The sequence below is a fragment of the Talpa occidentalis genome, unplaced genomic scaffold, assembly GCF_014898055.3.
Source record: "Talpa occidentalis isolate TD23 unplaced genomic scaffold, MPIMG_talOcc4v2.1 talOcc4.9, whole genome shotgun sequence".
In the NCBI taxonomy this organism is placed as follows: Eukaryota; Metazoa; Chordata; class Mammalia; order Eulipotyphla; family Talpidae; genus Talpa; species Talpa occidentalis.
In genome coordinates, this window is record NW_023605305.1 from 115,762,308 (window position 1) to 115,777,216 (window position 14,909).

At 58.2% G+C, this 14,909-nt stretch overlaps 2 protein-coding genes across 5 annotated transcripts; one reads left to right on the forward strand and one right to left on the reverse strand.

The window, feature by feature from the left end:
- The first annotated feature begins 517 nt into the window (after nt 1-517).
- On the forward strand, nt 518-8,110 carry TNFAIP8L2 (TNF alpha induced protein 8 like 2). Of its 4 annotated transcripts, none has more exons than XM_037499735.2 (2): nt 518-606; nt 7,032-8,110. In XM_037499735.2, the coding sequence occupies exon 2, from the start codon at nt 7,037-7,039 to the stop codon at nt 7,589-7,591; it is 555 nt and encodes a 184-aa protein (XP_037355632.1). In that variant the 5' UTR covers nt 518-606; nt 7,032-7,036; the 3' UTR covers nt 7,592-8,110. The 4 variants fall into 4 exon arrangements, with proteins under 4 accessions (XP_037355632.1, XP_054547284.1, XP_037355631.1 ...); XM_054691309.1 differs by lacking the exon at nt 518-606 and adding an exon at nt 2,192-2,753; XM_037499734.2 differs by lacking the exon at nt 518-606 and adding an exon at nt 5,452-5,512.
- Nucleotides 7,895-14,485, reverse strand: LYSMD1 (LysM domain containing 1). Its single transcript, XM_037499733.2, has 3 exons — nt 14,278-14,485; nt 9,568-9,932; nt 7,895-9,165 (listed from the first exon to the last, which is right to left on the reverse strand). Exons 1-3 carry the CDS (start codon nt 14,455-14,457, stop codon nt 9,027-9,029), a joined length of 684 nt encoding a protein of 227 aa, XP_037355630.1. The 5' UTR covers nt 14,458-14,485; the 3' UTR covers nt 7,895-9,026.
- Nucleotides 14,486-14,909: the final 424 nt, after the last annotated feature.

Here is a 14,909-nt window from a genome sequence, read left to right on the forward strand (position 1 = left end):
CGGCGGCCAATGCGCGCGCGCGGCCCGGCGAGGCCCCGCCTTCCGGACGCCGCTCCGCCAATAGCGCCGCGGGGGCGGGGCGCCGGGGCCCCGCCCACCGCGAGCGCTGCCCGGGAGGGCGAGCGGGAGCCGGACCCGCGCGCCGCCGGGGGAGCCGCGAGCGGTCCCGGCCCCCGGCCCCGAGGCGCCCTCGCCGCGGCGGGGAGGCCCCGGGCGAGCGCTCAGGGGGAGGGGAGGGCCGCCGGGCGCACGGGCCAGCGCTGGGGCCGGGCTGGGCTCCCGGGGCCGGCGTGACCGCCCTGCCGGCTCCCCCGGGGGCTGCGGCGACCCTCCGCCCCGCGCGGCCTCCCCGCGGCGCCCCGCGCCCCGCCCCCCGCTGCAGCCGCGCGTCTCCCCCGTGGTCTCTCTGCCTCCCCCGACCCCGAGCGATGAGGCCTAGCGTGCTCGGAGGGCTTGAGGCCCGGAACGGGCAGATGTCCCCCAAACGCCCGCCTCTGCCCCGCCACCCCCCCCTGCCCGCCCCGCCGGCCGGGCAGGACGGGTCTGGAGCTCTAGGCCAGGGATGAGAAGCCGGGCGGCCGGCTGTCAGGCCGACGCAGAGGACAGGTGAGTGGGCTCAAGTCCAGAGACCCGGCGGGGGCACAAGACCAGAGACTCCTGGACGGCGGGGCCGCAGGGAGACCCAGGAGGGAGGGAGAGTGACCAGCTGGCCCGCCCCGCGCGGCCTCTCCAGCCCGCAGACAGAGGACCAATGATGCCCCATCTTCCTGCAGAGCCCTGGACCCCCTCCAGTGGCTCCTCCACCCCCCTAGAGACCCTCTCTGACTTGGGGATGTCAGTGGGGAGGAGGAACGAGTCTGCTTCAGAGGCACTGTCAGCTCCCACCTTGGCATTGCCTGCCAGCGTGCTTCCTCGCGTGGGGCTGGGACAAAGACCTTCTCAAAATTCCTGGGATAGTGGGTGGCCTGGGAGACACTGGCATTCTTGGACAGTTTTATCTGAGTGGGCAACCCCCTCCTCACACATCCTGGACTCTGGACTAGAGAACGGAGGGGCAGGGGTTTGCCACTTCTTTGCAGTCCTTAAAGGACTGAGATCAGGGTGGGTTGTATCATTGACTGGGCCACAGTGAGCAACAGACACACACACACACAGGAGAGACCTTGTGATCCGGTGAGATAAACAGAATCAGGAAAAATACTTATAAAATGTTAACTGGGGCCTCCCCGGTGGCGCAGCGGGTTGAGCACCACGCTGTGAGGCTGTCCATGGCCTCTGCAGTGTGGTTCGATTCCCGGCTGGCCAGGGAGATTCCCACATGGCGAGGCAGACCTCTCCTATCTCGCCCGCTGCTCCCCTCAGCAGTGTCTTCGGTCCATCTGCCTGTTCTGCTCCCTGCTCTGTCTCTGGTGAATTCTCTCATCCTCCTGCACTTCTGGCCTGTACCCCAGTTCTTGTATAAATAAATAAAATCTTAAATTTTTTTTAATTTAAAAGAAAGGTTAACTGCTGAAGGTGTTAAGTCTAAGATGAATCAGTGGATAGTTGGGTCTGTTTTAGATGTTGCAAAGAGGGTTTGGGAGAAAGACACATCAAAATATAGAGGCACGGGCCTCCCTGGTGGTGCAAGGGGTTGAGACATAACCTATGAAGCCATCTGCAGTCACTGCAAGCACAAGTTCAATCCCCAGGCAGGGAGCAACCCACATGGCACAGCAGACCTCTCCTGACTCGCCCGCTGCTCCCCTCAGCAGTGGATTTCAGTAGATTCGCCTGTTCTGTTCCCCACTCTGTCTCTGGTGGATCCTCTCACCCCCCACCCTGACACTTCTGGCCTGTACCCCAGTTCTTGTATGCATAAATAAATCTTTAAAAAAAAAACAAACATAGAGTCACTCAAACGGAAAGAAATTTCACAAGCTCCTATTTAGCAGGGTCTCAGGTACTCAAATACATGCTCTTTTTTCTTTTCTTTTTTTTTTTTTTAAATATTTTATTTATGCATACAAGAACTGGGGTGCAGGCCAGAGGTGTGGGGTGAGAGGATTCACCAGAGACAGAGCGGGGAGCAGAACAGGCAGATTGACTGAAATCCACTGCTGAGGGGAGCAGCAGGGAGACAGGCGAGGTCTGCTGTGCCATGTGGGTAGCTCCCTGGCTGGGGATCGAACTTGTGCTGCAGTGGCTGCTGATAGCTTGATAGCATGAGGCTTTAACCCCTGTGCTACCAGGAAGGCCAGGTAAAAATAATCTGATAGAAATAGGATGTCATTTTAAGTTCTTGTTAAGGGTGTCACCTGTCAAATGCTTTATTTTAGCAACAAGACAAGGAGACACACTAGCAAGAGAACAGGGCAGTTCAAGGGTGAGTGAGACACAGTGGTGCTGGGGACAGGATGAAATGGGTGACCCTGAGAGCTATCTCCAAGGACAAATCCAAAATAGTCTGTTCCTACTGCCCAGGGGTTTTCCAGAAAAAAATGCCACAGATTAGCACCTTTAATAAATTCAGAATCCCCACACTAGGTTGCACTTAGAAGAACCCACATAATAAGGTAAGAATCCTACTAACTTTTTACTCTTTGCAGATGCACTTCGCTGTATTCCCCCGAGCCCAGGCATCCAGGGTGAGGTCCACCTCACTGGCGGCTGATTGGGGCATGGCCCCGCTGCCTCTCTTGCTCACCCCGAAGCCTCTGCATTTAGCTGAGGACCCAAGCACAGAGGGTGCTAAATAACAACACACGGGTGGAGTAAGTCTTTATCTCCTATTGGGGCTTCAAGCCCTATCTCTAAGCCCTTTCTCTTTAAAAATTTGTTTTATTTATAAATTAAAGATTTTTTTATTTTATTTATGCTCCACCAGAGACAGAGTGTGGAGCAGAGCAGGTGGATCTACTGAAATCCACTGCTGAGGGGAGCAGCGGGGAGACAGGAGAGGTCTGCTGCGCTGTGTGGGTCAGCGCCCTGGCTAGGGACCAAACTCGTGTGCCGCAGTGGCTGTGGATTGCTTCATACTGCTGCAACTTAAGCCCTTGTGTCACCAGGGAGGCCCTCTGTATAATTTTTATTTATTTATTTTTAAATTTTATTTATTTTTTAAGTTTTTTAAAAAATATTTATTTATTATTTATACAAGCACCAGGTACAGTCAGAAGCGCGGGAGGGTGAGAGAATTCACCAGAGCCAGAGCGGGGAGCAGAGCAGGCAGAAGGACCGAAGCACACTGCTGAGGGGAGCAGCGGGCGGCAGGAGAGGTCTGCGCGCCATGTGGGACCCTCCTCCGGTGTCCGGGGAGCAGCCGGGGATCGAACCGGCGCTGCAGAGGCTGCGGGCAGCTTCGCAACCCAGCGCTCAACCACTGCGCCACCGGGGAGGCCCCCTATCTATAATTTTTAATTATCCCTTTTCCAGCAAACCCCCCTCCCCCCAGCATATGTACACGCTTGCGTATCTCCCATGATTAAGACAAAATTCTAGACTCTCCTTTGGTCCTTGTCTGAATTGAGCATCACTCAGTCCCTCTCTTCCCTTCAGTGAAACATATGGGGTCACCTCTCCTTGCTGTACCCACGTTCCCCTCCTTTCATTCTCTTCTGTGACCTCTGAGTCTCCGTCCCCAGTCCCTGCGGGGCCCACTGAGCTCATCCTCATCAAGGCCTCTGAGCCCCTCCTCTCCACCTTCAGGGGTTGGGGGGTTTCGCAGAAGATTGGACCCTCGGCTGAGAGCTGAAGAGTGAGCAGAAGTGGTGGGGGGGGGGCCCAGGGAGAGAGTCTAGGCAGAGGGACAGGAAGCGGGAAAGTCCAGAGCCAGGACAGGAGGAGCGGACGGACAGGGAGAGCACCCTGGGAGTGGGAGGAACGAGCAGGCCAGGCTCGCCGCCGCGGGGGAGGCGCACAGCAGCATTCTGGATGCAGAGCGAGTTACCATAGCTGTGTCTTCCTGAGTTTCCACTCTCTGTATTTTCCGACTCAGCGGTGCACTTCCTACGGGGGCACCGACGTGCTGTGATCCGGCAGAACCGTCTGCTGGTGCCCCGAGTGTGAGACATGTGACGGGCACACGGGAGCAGGCCCGCGCTCGTCATGAGACTGAAGTCGGGGCCTCGTAATCTTATGAGGTGACTATGGGAGAAAGCAGAGGCTCGGGGGTCACGTAAGGTCCTCAGCCTGCCACCTACTAGCTAATCTGGGGAGTCGCTGTTTAGCCTCCTTTACCTTCAGTCGAATCCATCAGCAGAAAGGACACGATGGCATTTAACTCCTGAAGGCGGGGAGGCCTGAGACCTCACCTGGCTGCACAGGGCACGTTCAGCAAATGCCAGGGCGTCCCTGAGGCTCCCCTCGGAGCTCCTTCCCAAGCCCCCTCCCGGCCTCCAGGGGGTCCTCAGGCTCCAAGCTCAATGCCCCTCTGCCAGCCCACCCCTCAAGGCGGCGGGTCTCCATCCCCTCAGCCCTTCCATTCCCAGCCCTGCACCAGGCTCCCAGAAGGAGCTGACACCCTCAGCTCTGCACCCGGCGAGAGGCAGACGGGAGCCGAAGGAAGCCAAGCGCCGGCCACTGTTCCCCAGGAAGGGCAGTGGGCCGGGGCCAGCAGTGGGCGGCCGCTCCCCAGCCTCCTCTCCGCCCTCCGCCGCGGCGCCTGTCCAGTCCCGCAAGCCTAGAACCTTCTTCGAAGGCGACCAGGCCCTCGGGGCCCTCCCGGGCTCTCCTGTGCGTCTGCAAGCGGATCCGGCCCTGCAGGGGCGCCCCCTCCTCGGGCACCACTTGCGCAGGCCGCGCCTCGCCGCCGCCCCCCGGCAGGTGCGCGACCTGGGCCTGTGGGCGCCCCGCTGCCCGCGACCGGCCAGGCCCGGGGGCTCCCTCGGCCGCTCTGCCGGGCCCGCGGGGCCCCGCCGTCTCTGCTCGCGGCCGCGCCCCGCTCGTCGAGGCTCGTCCCGGCCGCGTGTCCCCGGCGGCCGGGCCCTGGGCCGCCCGAGCGGCCCTCCCCCGCCTCGAGCGCCGCGGCAGCGACCGCCCGCGGGCCTCGCGGCGTCGTCGCCGGCTCGGGTCCCGCGCGCCCGCCGGCCTGGAAGGTTCCGCCGGGAACGGGCGTCCGCAGCCGGCGCGGGGCCGCCCCCTGCCGGCCGCGCCGCGGGGTCAGGTGCGCGCCGGCCCCGGCCCCGGCCCGGGCGCCCCGACGCGGCCCCCGCCCGCCCGCCCGCCGGCTTCGGAGCCGGCCCGCGCCCGCGGCCCCGACGTCCTTCCAGAGAGAAAGCAGAGCAGCCCTCAGGCCGGGCGGCAGGAAAGGCGCGGGGCGCCAGAGCGGGTGTCGGGGCGCCCTGCGCCCCGCGGCTTCCGCGCCCTCACGGGTTCCGCCTCCCTGGGGGCTCGCGGCCGCGGGGCGGGCCGGGGCGGGCCGGGGCGGGGCCAGCCGAGGGGCGCTCGCGGGAGCTTCTCCATTCTGTCAGCGCCCCGACACCCCAGGCGAGGCTGGGACACCCGAGGAGACCGGCACCCCCCGCCGCGGCAGGTGAGGCGCGGCGACAGGGCGGCCTCGGGGCGACGGTGGCAGCAGCAGCCTGGCTCGGGCCTGGCTGTGCATGTGCCAGACCCTCCTTGCAGCGGCCCCGGGGTCCCCAGAGGCGAGGTCCGGCCCAGCGCACTTGCCCTGGGCGCTGAGCTGCCTGGGGTAGGCTTGGTTTGGGGTGCGGGCAGGGCTGGGGATGGGGCGGCGGGGGGCGTGACCGAGAACCGAGAGATGTCAGGAAATCTGGGAGACAAGGAGGCAAAGCAAGGGCCGGAGGGACCGCCCGGCCAGGGGGTCACGGCGGGACCCAGACCAGAGAAAAGGGAGATGGAAGCAGGGGGAGGGGGGACAGTGCACGGGGTGCGGAGTGCGGGGGGCAATGAGAGCTGGGTAACAGGAAGCCCTAGGAGGAAGGAAGGCTCACATGGAGCAATCTCTCCTTCCGGCGCTGAGCTGGTCCAGAAAGCCCCAGGCAGAGGCAGGGCAGAGCAGTTGAGAAGCCTCCAGTTTCCCACTGGCCTGATTGAGCTGTGCAGGAAAAGAAACCCCCCCAGTCACCCACTCTGGGCTTGTCAGACTCCCACTTGGGTTGGGGGTGAGGGCGAGGCTGCTCCTCACTGCGGTCGCAGCCACATCCTGGGGAGGGGAAGTAAGAAGCAAAACAACCCGAACCACAGGCCAGGACCATGCGGAGTGTGCCGTGGGCACCTTGGCAGCCCACGTGTCCGCAGGGGTCCTCGGTTTCCCCCCGCAGAAGACCCGAGATCTCCCGCGCCGCCGGCCCCTGGAGGTGCCCGTTCCCCTCCTCCTACGCGTGTTCGACACCTGCGCGGAGGACACTGTGGGGAAGGAGGCTGCTTTGGCTTATTTTGTTCAAAGCCCATTTCAATCATTTGCCAGTGACTTTGGCCAACTTGCTTAATTTTTCTTAGCTTCAGGCTTTCTCATCGCAAAGTGGGGATACCGAGTAGGGGAGACTGAGCTAGTTCACATCAAGCTCTCAGCACATAGTAGGTTCTCGATAAACGTCAGACTCCTGGGCCCCTTGTATTTCTGTCTCAAGGTGGGCACAGCACGCTAGCGGCACGGGCTCCTGGAATGGAGGGAACAGCACGTTTGATGTTGGGTAAACTCTTTAACGTAGGCCTCAGTCTGTTCGGCTATAGGACGGCGATACCCCCACCCGGTAGCGTGTTGGGCAAAGCCAGAGGCCAGAGATGGCAGCTGGGGCACCCTGTGCCAGGCTGGCAGAGCCTACTTCCCTGAGGACTTAACCTGGGCCTAGCCTCCTAGGGGCCCTCATCCCGACCCAAAGCTGTCACTCCTCTGGGCTGAGCAGAAGTTATTTCCGACAGCACTAAAGGGAAAACACGAACAAGGCGGAGCGGACTGAGGGGGCCGAGGGAGAGATGAGACGAGTCGGAAACCCCAGGAGAAAGGGGGAAAGCCATTTCTCTCTGAGGAGGTCTGTGGCTGTTCTTCCGGCGACTGACCACATTCTTCCTACCCCCTCCCACCCCAGGAACCATGGAGTCCTTCAGCTCAAAGAATCTGGCCCTGCAGGCGGAGAAGAAGCTACTGAGCAAGATGGCAGGTCGGTCCGTGGCTCATCTCTTCATCGATGAGACCAGCAGTGAGGTGCTGGACGAGCTCTACAGGGTGTCCAAGGAGTACACGCACAGCCGGCCCCAGGCGCAGCGGGTCATCAAGGACCTGATCAAGGTGGCCATCAAGGTGGCCGTGCTGCACCGCAGCGGCTGCTTCGGGCCCAGCGAGCTGGCCCTGGCTGCCCGCTTCCGCCAGAAGCTGCGGCAGGGCGCCATGACAGCGCTCAGCTTTGGCGAGGTGGACTTCACCTTCGAGGCAGCCGTGCTGGCCAGCCTGCTGACCGAGTGCCGGGACACGCTGCTGGAGCTGGTGGAGCACCACCTCACGCCCAAGTCCCACGGCCGCATCCGCCACGTGTTCGACCACTTCTCTGACCCCGGCCTGCTCGCTGCCCTCTACGGGCCCGACTTCTCTCAGCACCGCGGCAAGATCTGTGACGGGCTCAGGAAGCTGCTGGACGAGGGGAAGCTCTGAGCGCCCGAAACAGCGCCCTGCACCTCGGCAAGACGGCTGCCCAGAAAACACAACGGCCTTTCTAACCCTGCTCACCTGCACTAACGCGCTTCAGTCCTCGGGCTTCAGCCTTCCCCCAGAGTGCTCGAGACTCCAAGGCCACCCCACCCCCAAACTGCCGGTGGAGAAGAAGCAGGGCTGAGGGCTGAGGCCTCTCTCCCATTCCGGCCCCGGGACAGGAAACAAAGCGGCCTGAAAAAGATGAAGTGAAACCTGGATCTCTATCTCCCCCACGAGGGACATTTGAAACAGGGAAGCCCCCTCCCCTATGAGCCAGGGGAGGAGAGCAGAGCCCACTAACCCTTCTGGGGACACTAAAGACAGAGGGGGGTGAGGGGTTCCTTAGAGACATCCTAGACCGCCAGTTCCAGGCAGAGCCTGCACTCCAGAATGCAGGGAGATTATTACAGGGAAAATAAAACAACTAAAACATGCACAGGGCTCCATGTTTAATGTCCCAGCTTCACCCACCTCGTGTCACCAGAGGGAGGCGGTACGTGAAACCACTCAGATCACCCCCCCGCCACCTCCACACGGGACCCAGGCCCTCTGGGCTCCCTTGCCTACTTTTGTTCACGAAACTCAAACCCTTGTAGTGCAGAGCAGTGCTGCAGCCACACATCAATACACAGCGTGGAGCCAGGCCAGACAGAGAGGCTGGGGACCGGGGGGCATAGCAAAGAGACCCCCACGTTGTCTTTTTCTTCAGACTTCAGACTCCAGGTTGTTCTTCCTCCCTGATCCTCACCAGAGGCGGAACAGAGGAGGCAGGTTAGAAGGTGAACTGGCGCGCGGAGAGTCCCGGCCCCTAACTGCTGTCTTTTCTTAGAGTAAGAGTTGCAAAAAGGTGAGCATGAATCGGTCAGTCAAGACAGAGCCCACATTCTTTACTCTGCGGCTGGGGTGAAGGCTGGTACAGCTGACCGTCCTCTACAGCAGGCTGACGGCCGGCTGCCTGTCCTCCATAAAAGGAGGGAGACCAGCAGTCACTGGCTTTCTTTTTCTGGGTTCCCCGTACCCCAGCAATACAAAAATGTACTTTTTCAGCTAAGGATGAAGAAGAGTAAGATATAGCAAATAAATATTCCTTCAGTATAGCACCAAATAAATTAGACAACATAGTAGGGAGCCGGGGAGGGAGGGGAGCTGGAGGGCCCCTGTCGTCCTGCTCTGAGGCCAGGAGGGGAAAGGCAGCAGGGATGTGAAAGTTGCTGCTCCAGACTCAGCACGCCCCATGTCAATGAAATTGTCCCAGGCCAAGGAACTTGAGGGGCAGGAGGCGGGTAAGAAGGCAGGAGCGAGGGAGGCGGCTGAGTTCCTGAGCCTCACCTCAGGTTCCTCTCCCCCTCAAGTTGCTCCTTCAACATCTTGCTTCTCTCAATCAGCTCTGGAGACGTCAGAGTTTGAAGATTTCATCCTCCTGGTCCCGAAGTGTCTGGGTCCGAGAGGTTCGGGTCAGAGGCACGGGACCTAGGACCGCACGCTGCTGCATCCGAGGAGAGCTCAGGTGAGAACCTGAATCTTCCACAGGCACCCTGCAGGGGAGGCGGGGTGGGGAGAGAGACAGATCAAGGGAAGAACCTGAGAGTGGGCCAAGAGAAGGGGTCGCCGGGAAGCTGCCCTCCTTCCTGTGCAGCTCGCCTTAGAGCTGACTGCACTAAGGAGTCTCAGTACCTGCTAGAAAAATCCAGACCCAGATACTCCTTCATGGATCATGCAAGCAGTAAAAAAGGGCAATTAACTCACTCAAGTAAAACACAGACCCCTTCCCACTGCCTCCACCCAGCCCAGTGGCCATGGCTCTGCTCTCTGTCCCTCAGCCACTTGGGAGAAAGGAACCACCTGCTGATCATGCTGACTGACGTGTGCATGTGGCCAGGCAGGGCTGGAAGGATGAAAGGGCCTATGGGGTCTCAGAGGAACCATGCAAGACTCACCCACTGTCACCTCTCTGCAGCTTCTGGGCGGCAGCCTTCTTTGACAGGCTGATCTGAGAATCAAGCTTCTTAAGGAAATCAGAGGCGGAGAGGTCGTGGGCAGGCGTGCGGGCCTCCTGGCCAGCTGAGGGGGGCGCCTCGCCGTCGGCTCGTCCCGCACCTGCCTCCAGCTTCTTCCTCTGGGCTGAGGGTGGACAAGCCTCATCCTTCCTTGGCTGTTTCTCTTGCTCTCCATCTCTCTCTTCTTCAGAGTCCAAACCGTTGAAGAGGTCCCTGGGCTCTGTCAGGATGGGGATGTAGAGGGTTTTCTTCAGGAAGATGGAGTCATTAGTATAAAGGCGGTTTGCACGCTTAATTTGTTCCATCTTTAAAAAAAAGTCACAATTAATGACAGTAAAGACAGTCTTATATCTGTATAAGTACTTCATGCCTTTTAAACAGTCTGGCCCAACCCTGCAGCTGCCAAGCTAGCGTGCTGAGAAGGGCTGCTGTTATTCTGTTTCACTCTTCAGGGGTTTTCATACATTTTGGGGTCAGGGCCACTTCACATTTTTTTAAATTATTGAGGGAAGTGTCTATTTGTGTAAATTAGAACTATCAATATTGACTATATCATCAATTGAAACTGAAAATATATATATTTATTTAAAAATAATAAGCCCATGACATTGTAACATATATATATATTTTTTTAAAGATTTATTTATTTATTTATACAAGCACTGGGCACAGTCAGAAGCGTGGGAGGGTGAGAGAATTCACCAGAGCCAGAGCGGGGAGCAGAGCAGGCAGAAGGCCCGAAGTACACTGCTGAGGGGAGCAGCGGGCGCCGTGTGGGACCCTCCTCCGGTGGCCGGGGAGCAGCTGGGGATCGAACAGGCGCGGCAGAGGCTGCGGGCAACTTCGCAACCCGGCGCTCAACCACTGCGCCACCGGGGGGGCCCTGAACATTTACTCTTTCACACCTTGGTAGCTTTATTATTCCCTCGCTCTGCCTGGAAAACGTCTACTCATCAGCTCTGTGCTACCTTCTTCAGGGCTCCCAGCACACACGGGCCGTGTCCCCCCAACCACTCCCAGTGAACACGGCCCATGTCCCCCCAGCCACTCCCAGCGCACACGGGCAGTGTCTCCACAACCCTCCCAGCGCACACGGCAGTGTCCCTACAGCCTCTCCCCCTATCATGCTGCCATTGGACGCTGAGTGTTTGCCGTGCGCAGGCGCTGATGCTGAAGGGCAGATTGGTGACTTGCTGTCCCTGTGTCCTTAAGGCGTTCCTCAGCATCACACAAACTTGGCACACAGCAGAGGCTCAAGAATGCTTTATAAATAAATAAACTGGATAATAAAATCTAGGAACCACAGCTATATATCACCAGTATTTTATTATCGGGGTGAGTCAGGCAGCTTTACTAAAAACTCGTCCCATACTGGCACCAATTTGGGAAATCATATTCCTTATCCCTGTCAAATATTAAAGCGGTCTCCACCCGAGGCAAGACTGCTATAATAAAGTTGACTTATAAAATATCATGCTGTAACTTGTATAGAGAAAACCAGATTAATTTGGTTACAACTGGCTTATGTTTTGTACCTTGACTTCACCACATGTTTTGATGCTATTAATTCTGTTTTTCCTGTGCAACATCCTAGGCCCCATCGAGGTCCAAGACGCTATGAATTCATTTGTGAACTGTCTTTCTTTTTTTTTTTTTAAAGATTTATTTATTTATGCATACAGGTGCTGGGGGTGAGAGGATTCACCAGAGAGAGAGGGGAGCAAAACAGGTGGATCTATTGAAATACACTGCTGAGGGGAACAGCGGGCAAGACAGGAGAGGTCTGCTGCACCATGTGGGTAGCTCCCTGGCTGGGTAACAAACTCTTGATGCAGTGGCTGCTGATAGCTTCATAGTGCTGACGCTTAACTCCTTGCACCACCAGGGAGGCCTTCATTCCACTTTTAATTTTTTTTTAAAGATTTATTTATGCATACAAGAGCTGGGGTACAGGCGAGAGTGTGGGGTGAGAGGATTCACCAGAGACAGAATGGGGAGCAGAACAGGCAGATTGACTGAAATCCACTGCTGAAGGGAGCAGAGGGAGAGTCAGGAGAGGTCTGCTGAGCCATGTGGGTAGCTCCCTGGCCGGGAATCGAATTCATGCTGCAGTGGCTGCGATAGCTCATAGTGCCGCGTCTTAACCTCTGGCCCCGCCAGGGAGGCCCTTCCACTTTTTAAAAATGGAAATAACCAGGGTCTCCTAATAAAGTCTTGCAAAAATAAAGCAACATGCACAGAGACTGGCACATACTAAACGTTCCTTAAAAGACAGGCAGGTAAAAACTAGGTAATTATCATTCTCTTCTACAGCTTCCCCAGCCTGCAAGTGGCGAGGAAACAGGGTCTAGCGAGCTGTGCACGAGGCCAGAAGCTAGAACGCTGTGTCACTACAGCGCGCAGCTTGTCTCTGCTCACAAGGGCACGACGCTCTAAGAAACTACAACAGTAACAGCCTGTCCACTGGCAGCTCAGCCCCCGGGCCCCGCTGGCAGGGAGGGCCACGGGCACTTTCACTTCCACTTCCTGTGTTCAGGCCGTGCCCTCTGCCTGACACGCTCACTTGCTTGAACTCCCAACCTTCCTGTGTAGAAATCTTCGCCAGTTTCATTCATTCAAAAAACATCTCGGGGTCTCCCTAGTGGCATAAGGGGCTAAATCCCAGCGCTATGATGATATTGGCAGCCACTGCAGTTGGATCCTTGGCCAGGGAGCTGACCCACATGGCGCAGCAGACCTCTCGTCTCCCCGCTGCTCCCCTCCACAGTGTGTTTCAGTGGATCCGCCTGCTCTGCTCCCCACTGTCTCTGGTGAATCCTCTCACCACTACACCCCCACTCCCCCCGCACCTCTGGCCTACACCCCAGCTCTTGTATGCATAAATAAATAAAAATAAATCTTTAAAAAAAATCATGATAGAGATTAAGCTTCTATGTGCTGGAGGCTACACTAGACATTATAGATGCAAACTTGAAAGGAAACAGTTCCTTCCTTTAAGGAGAGCAGAGGGGCCTCCCCGGTGGTGCAGCGGTTGAGCGCTGGGTTGCTAAGCTGCTCGCAGCCTCTGCAGTGCCGGTTCCATCCCCGGCTGCTCCCCGGCCACCAGAGGAGGGTCCCACATGGTGCGCAGACCTCTCCTGCCGCCCGCTGCTCCCCTCAGCAGTGTCCTTCGGTCCTTCTGCCTGCTCTGCTCCCCGCTCTGGCTCTGGTGAATTCTCTCACCCTCCTGTGCTTCTGACTGTACCCAGTGCTTGTATAAATAAATAAATAAATCTTTAAAACAAAAAAAAAAAAAAAAAAAAAAAGAGAGAGCAGAGGCTACTGGGTAGGCAAAGATATAAATAACCTGATCACACAGGCTGTAGAGAGACACCAAAGCAGCAGCTTTAAGTCTTTCAAGGTCCACTGTGATGGCTCCTTAAAATGTGCACTGATGCCCATCCCCCTCACATTCCCTCCAAACCCAAGTGAAAATTAATCTTTTCTAACTTCCCACCTTTGCTAAAATACCTCTATACACTCACCACATCTATCACAAACAATCATTACCTGTGTCCCTGTTCATTCCTCACCAGTTACAGGAAAGCGGCTGTTATACATTTGATTTATGTTTCTATCCCCCAAGATGGTGACCACAGTGCTTTAAACATACTAAGCATAAAAATGTTGGCTAAAATTGGGGGAAGGGAAACTCATGACTTTATTTTTTCAAAGGTTTTTTTAAAATAAATATTTATTTTTATTTATTTATGCATACAAGAATTGGGGTGTAGACCAGAGGTGCGGGGGGGTGAGAGGACCCACCAGAGACAGAGTGGGGAACAGAACAGGCAGATTGACCGAAATCCACTGCTGAGGGGAGCAGCGGGGAGACAGGAGAGGTCTGCTGCGCCATGTGGGTCAGGTCCCTGGCCAGGAATGGAACTCGAGCTTCAGTGGCTGTGGATAGTTTCCCAGTGCTGCGTCTTAACCCCTTGCACCACCAAGGAGGGCCAGAAACTCATAACTTTAATGCAATATTTTTTTAGGCCTAGCAAATATACCCAATGCATGACCTGAAATGTTTGGCACGCTGAGCACAGGTTTTGCATCACAAAGGCCACCTTACTGGAAAGAAGAAAGTAGAGCAATGAGGAGGAAAAAAGAACAAGACAGGCACTTTAGGAACTAGAACTAAAAACCAATTCTCCGTTATTTGCTATGAATGTTTAATCCGGCTCGGTTAAAAAGCCCCACACGGTTATTAATAGCATGGGCTTTGGACTCACACCTGTTTGAATTCCCACCCTAACGCTCACTGATTATCTGACCGTGATCAAAATGGTTAACCAGTCTAGGTCTCAGGTTCTTCATCTGCAAAAAGATGACAGTAACTGTCCACTTGACAGGGGTGTGGGGCTCCCCGGGGCTCCGGCTGTGAAGCCCCTGGCACCGGGACTGGCATAGAAGCGGGAGCCGCGCCTCCCCGCCGGGGGCGGAACAGGGTTTGTCCCAAGCAGACAAGGCTGAGACGGAAAAACAAACCGATCAAGGGGATCAGTCACTACACTAGTAGGGACATTTCAGGGGAGCTCCTAGCAGAGCCCCCCCTCTCCTGAGGAATGGACCTCTCCTAGCTGCTCGGCCGCACCTCAACCCGGGAAGACTCACCGTCACCCCGTACTTGAGCGCCAGTCCGGCCAGGGTGTCTCCGGGCGCCAGCTGGTGCTCCAGGCGTCGTTCCCTCACCGGGGAGCAGGCCGACTGCGCGAGGCTCCCGTAAGAACGAGCCCGGCTCCCGCGCAGCAGTCCCGACGCCCCGAGCGGGGGCTGCCGAGAGGGAGAAGCCATCTCCGCGCCCGCCGACGGCGGGAGGCCGGGCTCGGTGGCCCACGGCCCGGGGCTCCTTCCCGAGGGGTCTCCTCCGCGGGCCCGGCAGGACGCGCCCTCCGCGGCGCGCTGCTCCTCCACCGCCCGGCCGCGCCCGCGCGCCGCGTCCCGGGCGCTCAGGTGAGGGGCCCGCGCTCCCCTCAGCCGTCGGCCGCCCCGACGCCCACGGCCCGCGGACCCCGCACTCGGCGCCCGCGGCCGCGGCTCGGGGCGCCCCGCGTGGGGCAGCCGGACCTCGGGGCCCTACCCCGCCCGGCCCAGGGCCGCCGCTCCGGGGGGGAGGCCAGTCGGGCCCGCTCGAGCGGACGGTCGCCGAGGCGAGGCGCGCGGCGCCCGCGCGGGCTGGCGATCGCCCTTGCTCTCCCGCACGCTCAGGCGCCCGCTCCGCGCCGGCTCCGCCGCTCGGCCGGACG

Excerpts from the sequence above, each read along its gene's own strand:
- TNFAIP8L2 (XM_037499735.2), top strand. The coding sequence starts at position 7,037 with ATGGAGTCCTTCAGCTCAAAGAATCTGGCCCTGCAGGCGGAGAAGAAG.
- LYSMD1 (XM_037499733.2), bottom strand. The coding sequence starts at position 14,457 with ATGGCTTCTCCCTCTCGGCAGCCCCCGCTCGGGGCGTCGGGACTGCTG. Across the intron at positions 9,933-14,277 it reads CGCTCAAGTACGGGGTGACG|ATGGAACAAATTAAGCGTGC; the intron begins GTGAGTCTTCCC and ends TTTTTTTTAAAG. Across the intron at positions 9,166-9,567 it reads CTGCAGAGAGGTGACAGTGG|GGTGCCTGTGGAAGATTCAG; the intron begins GTGAGTCTTGCA and ends CCTCCCCTGCAG.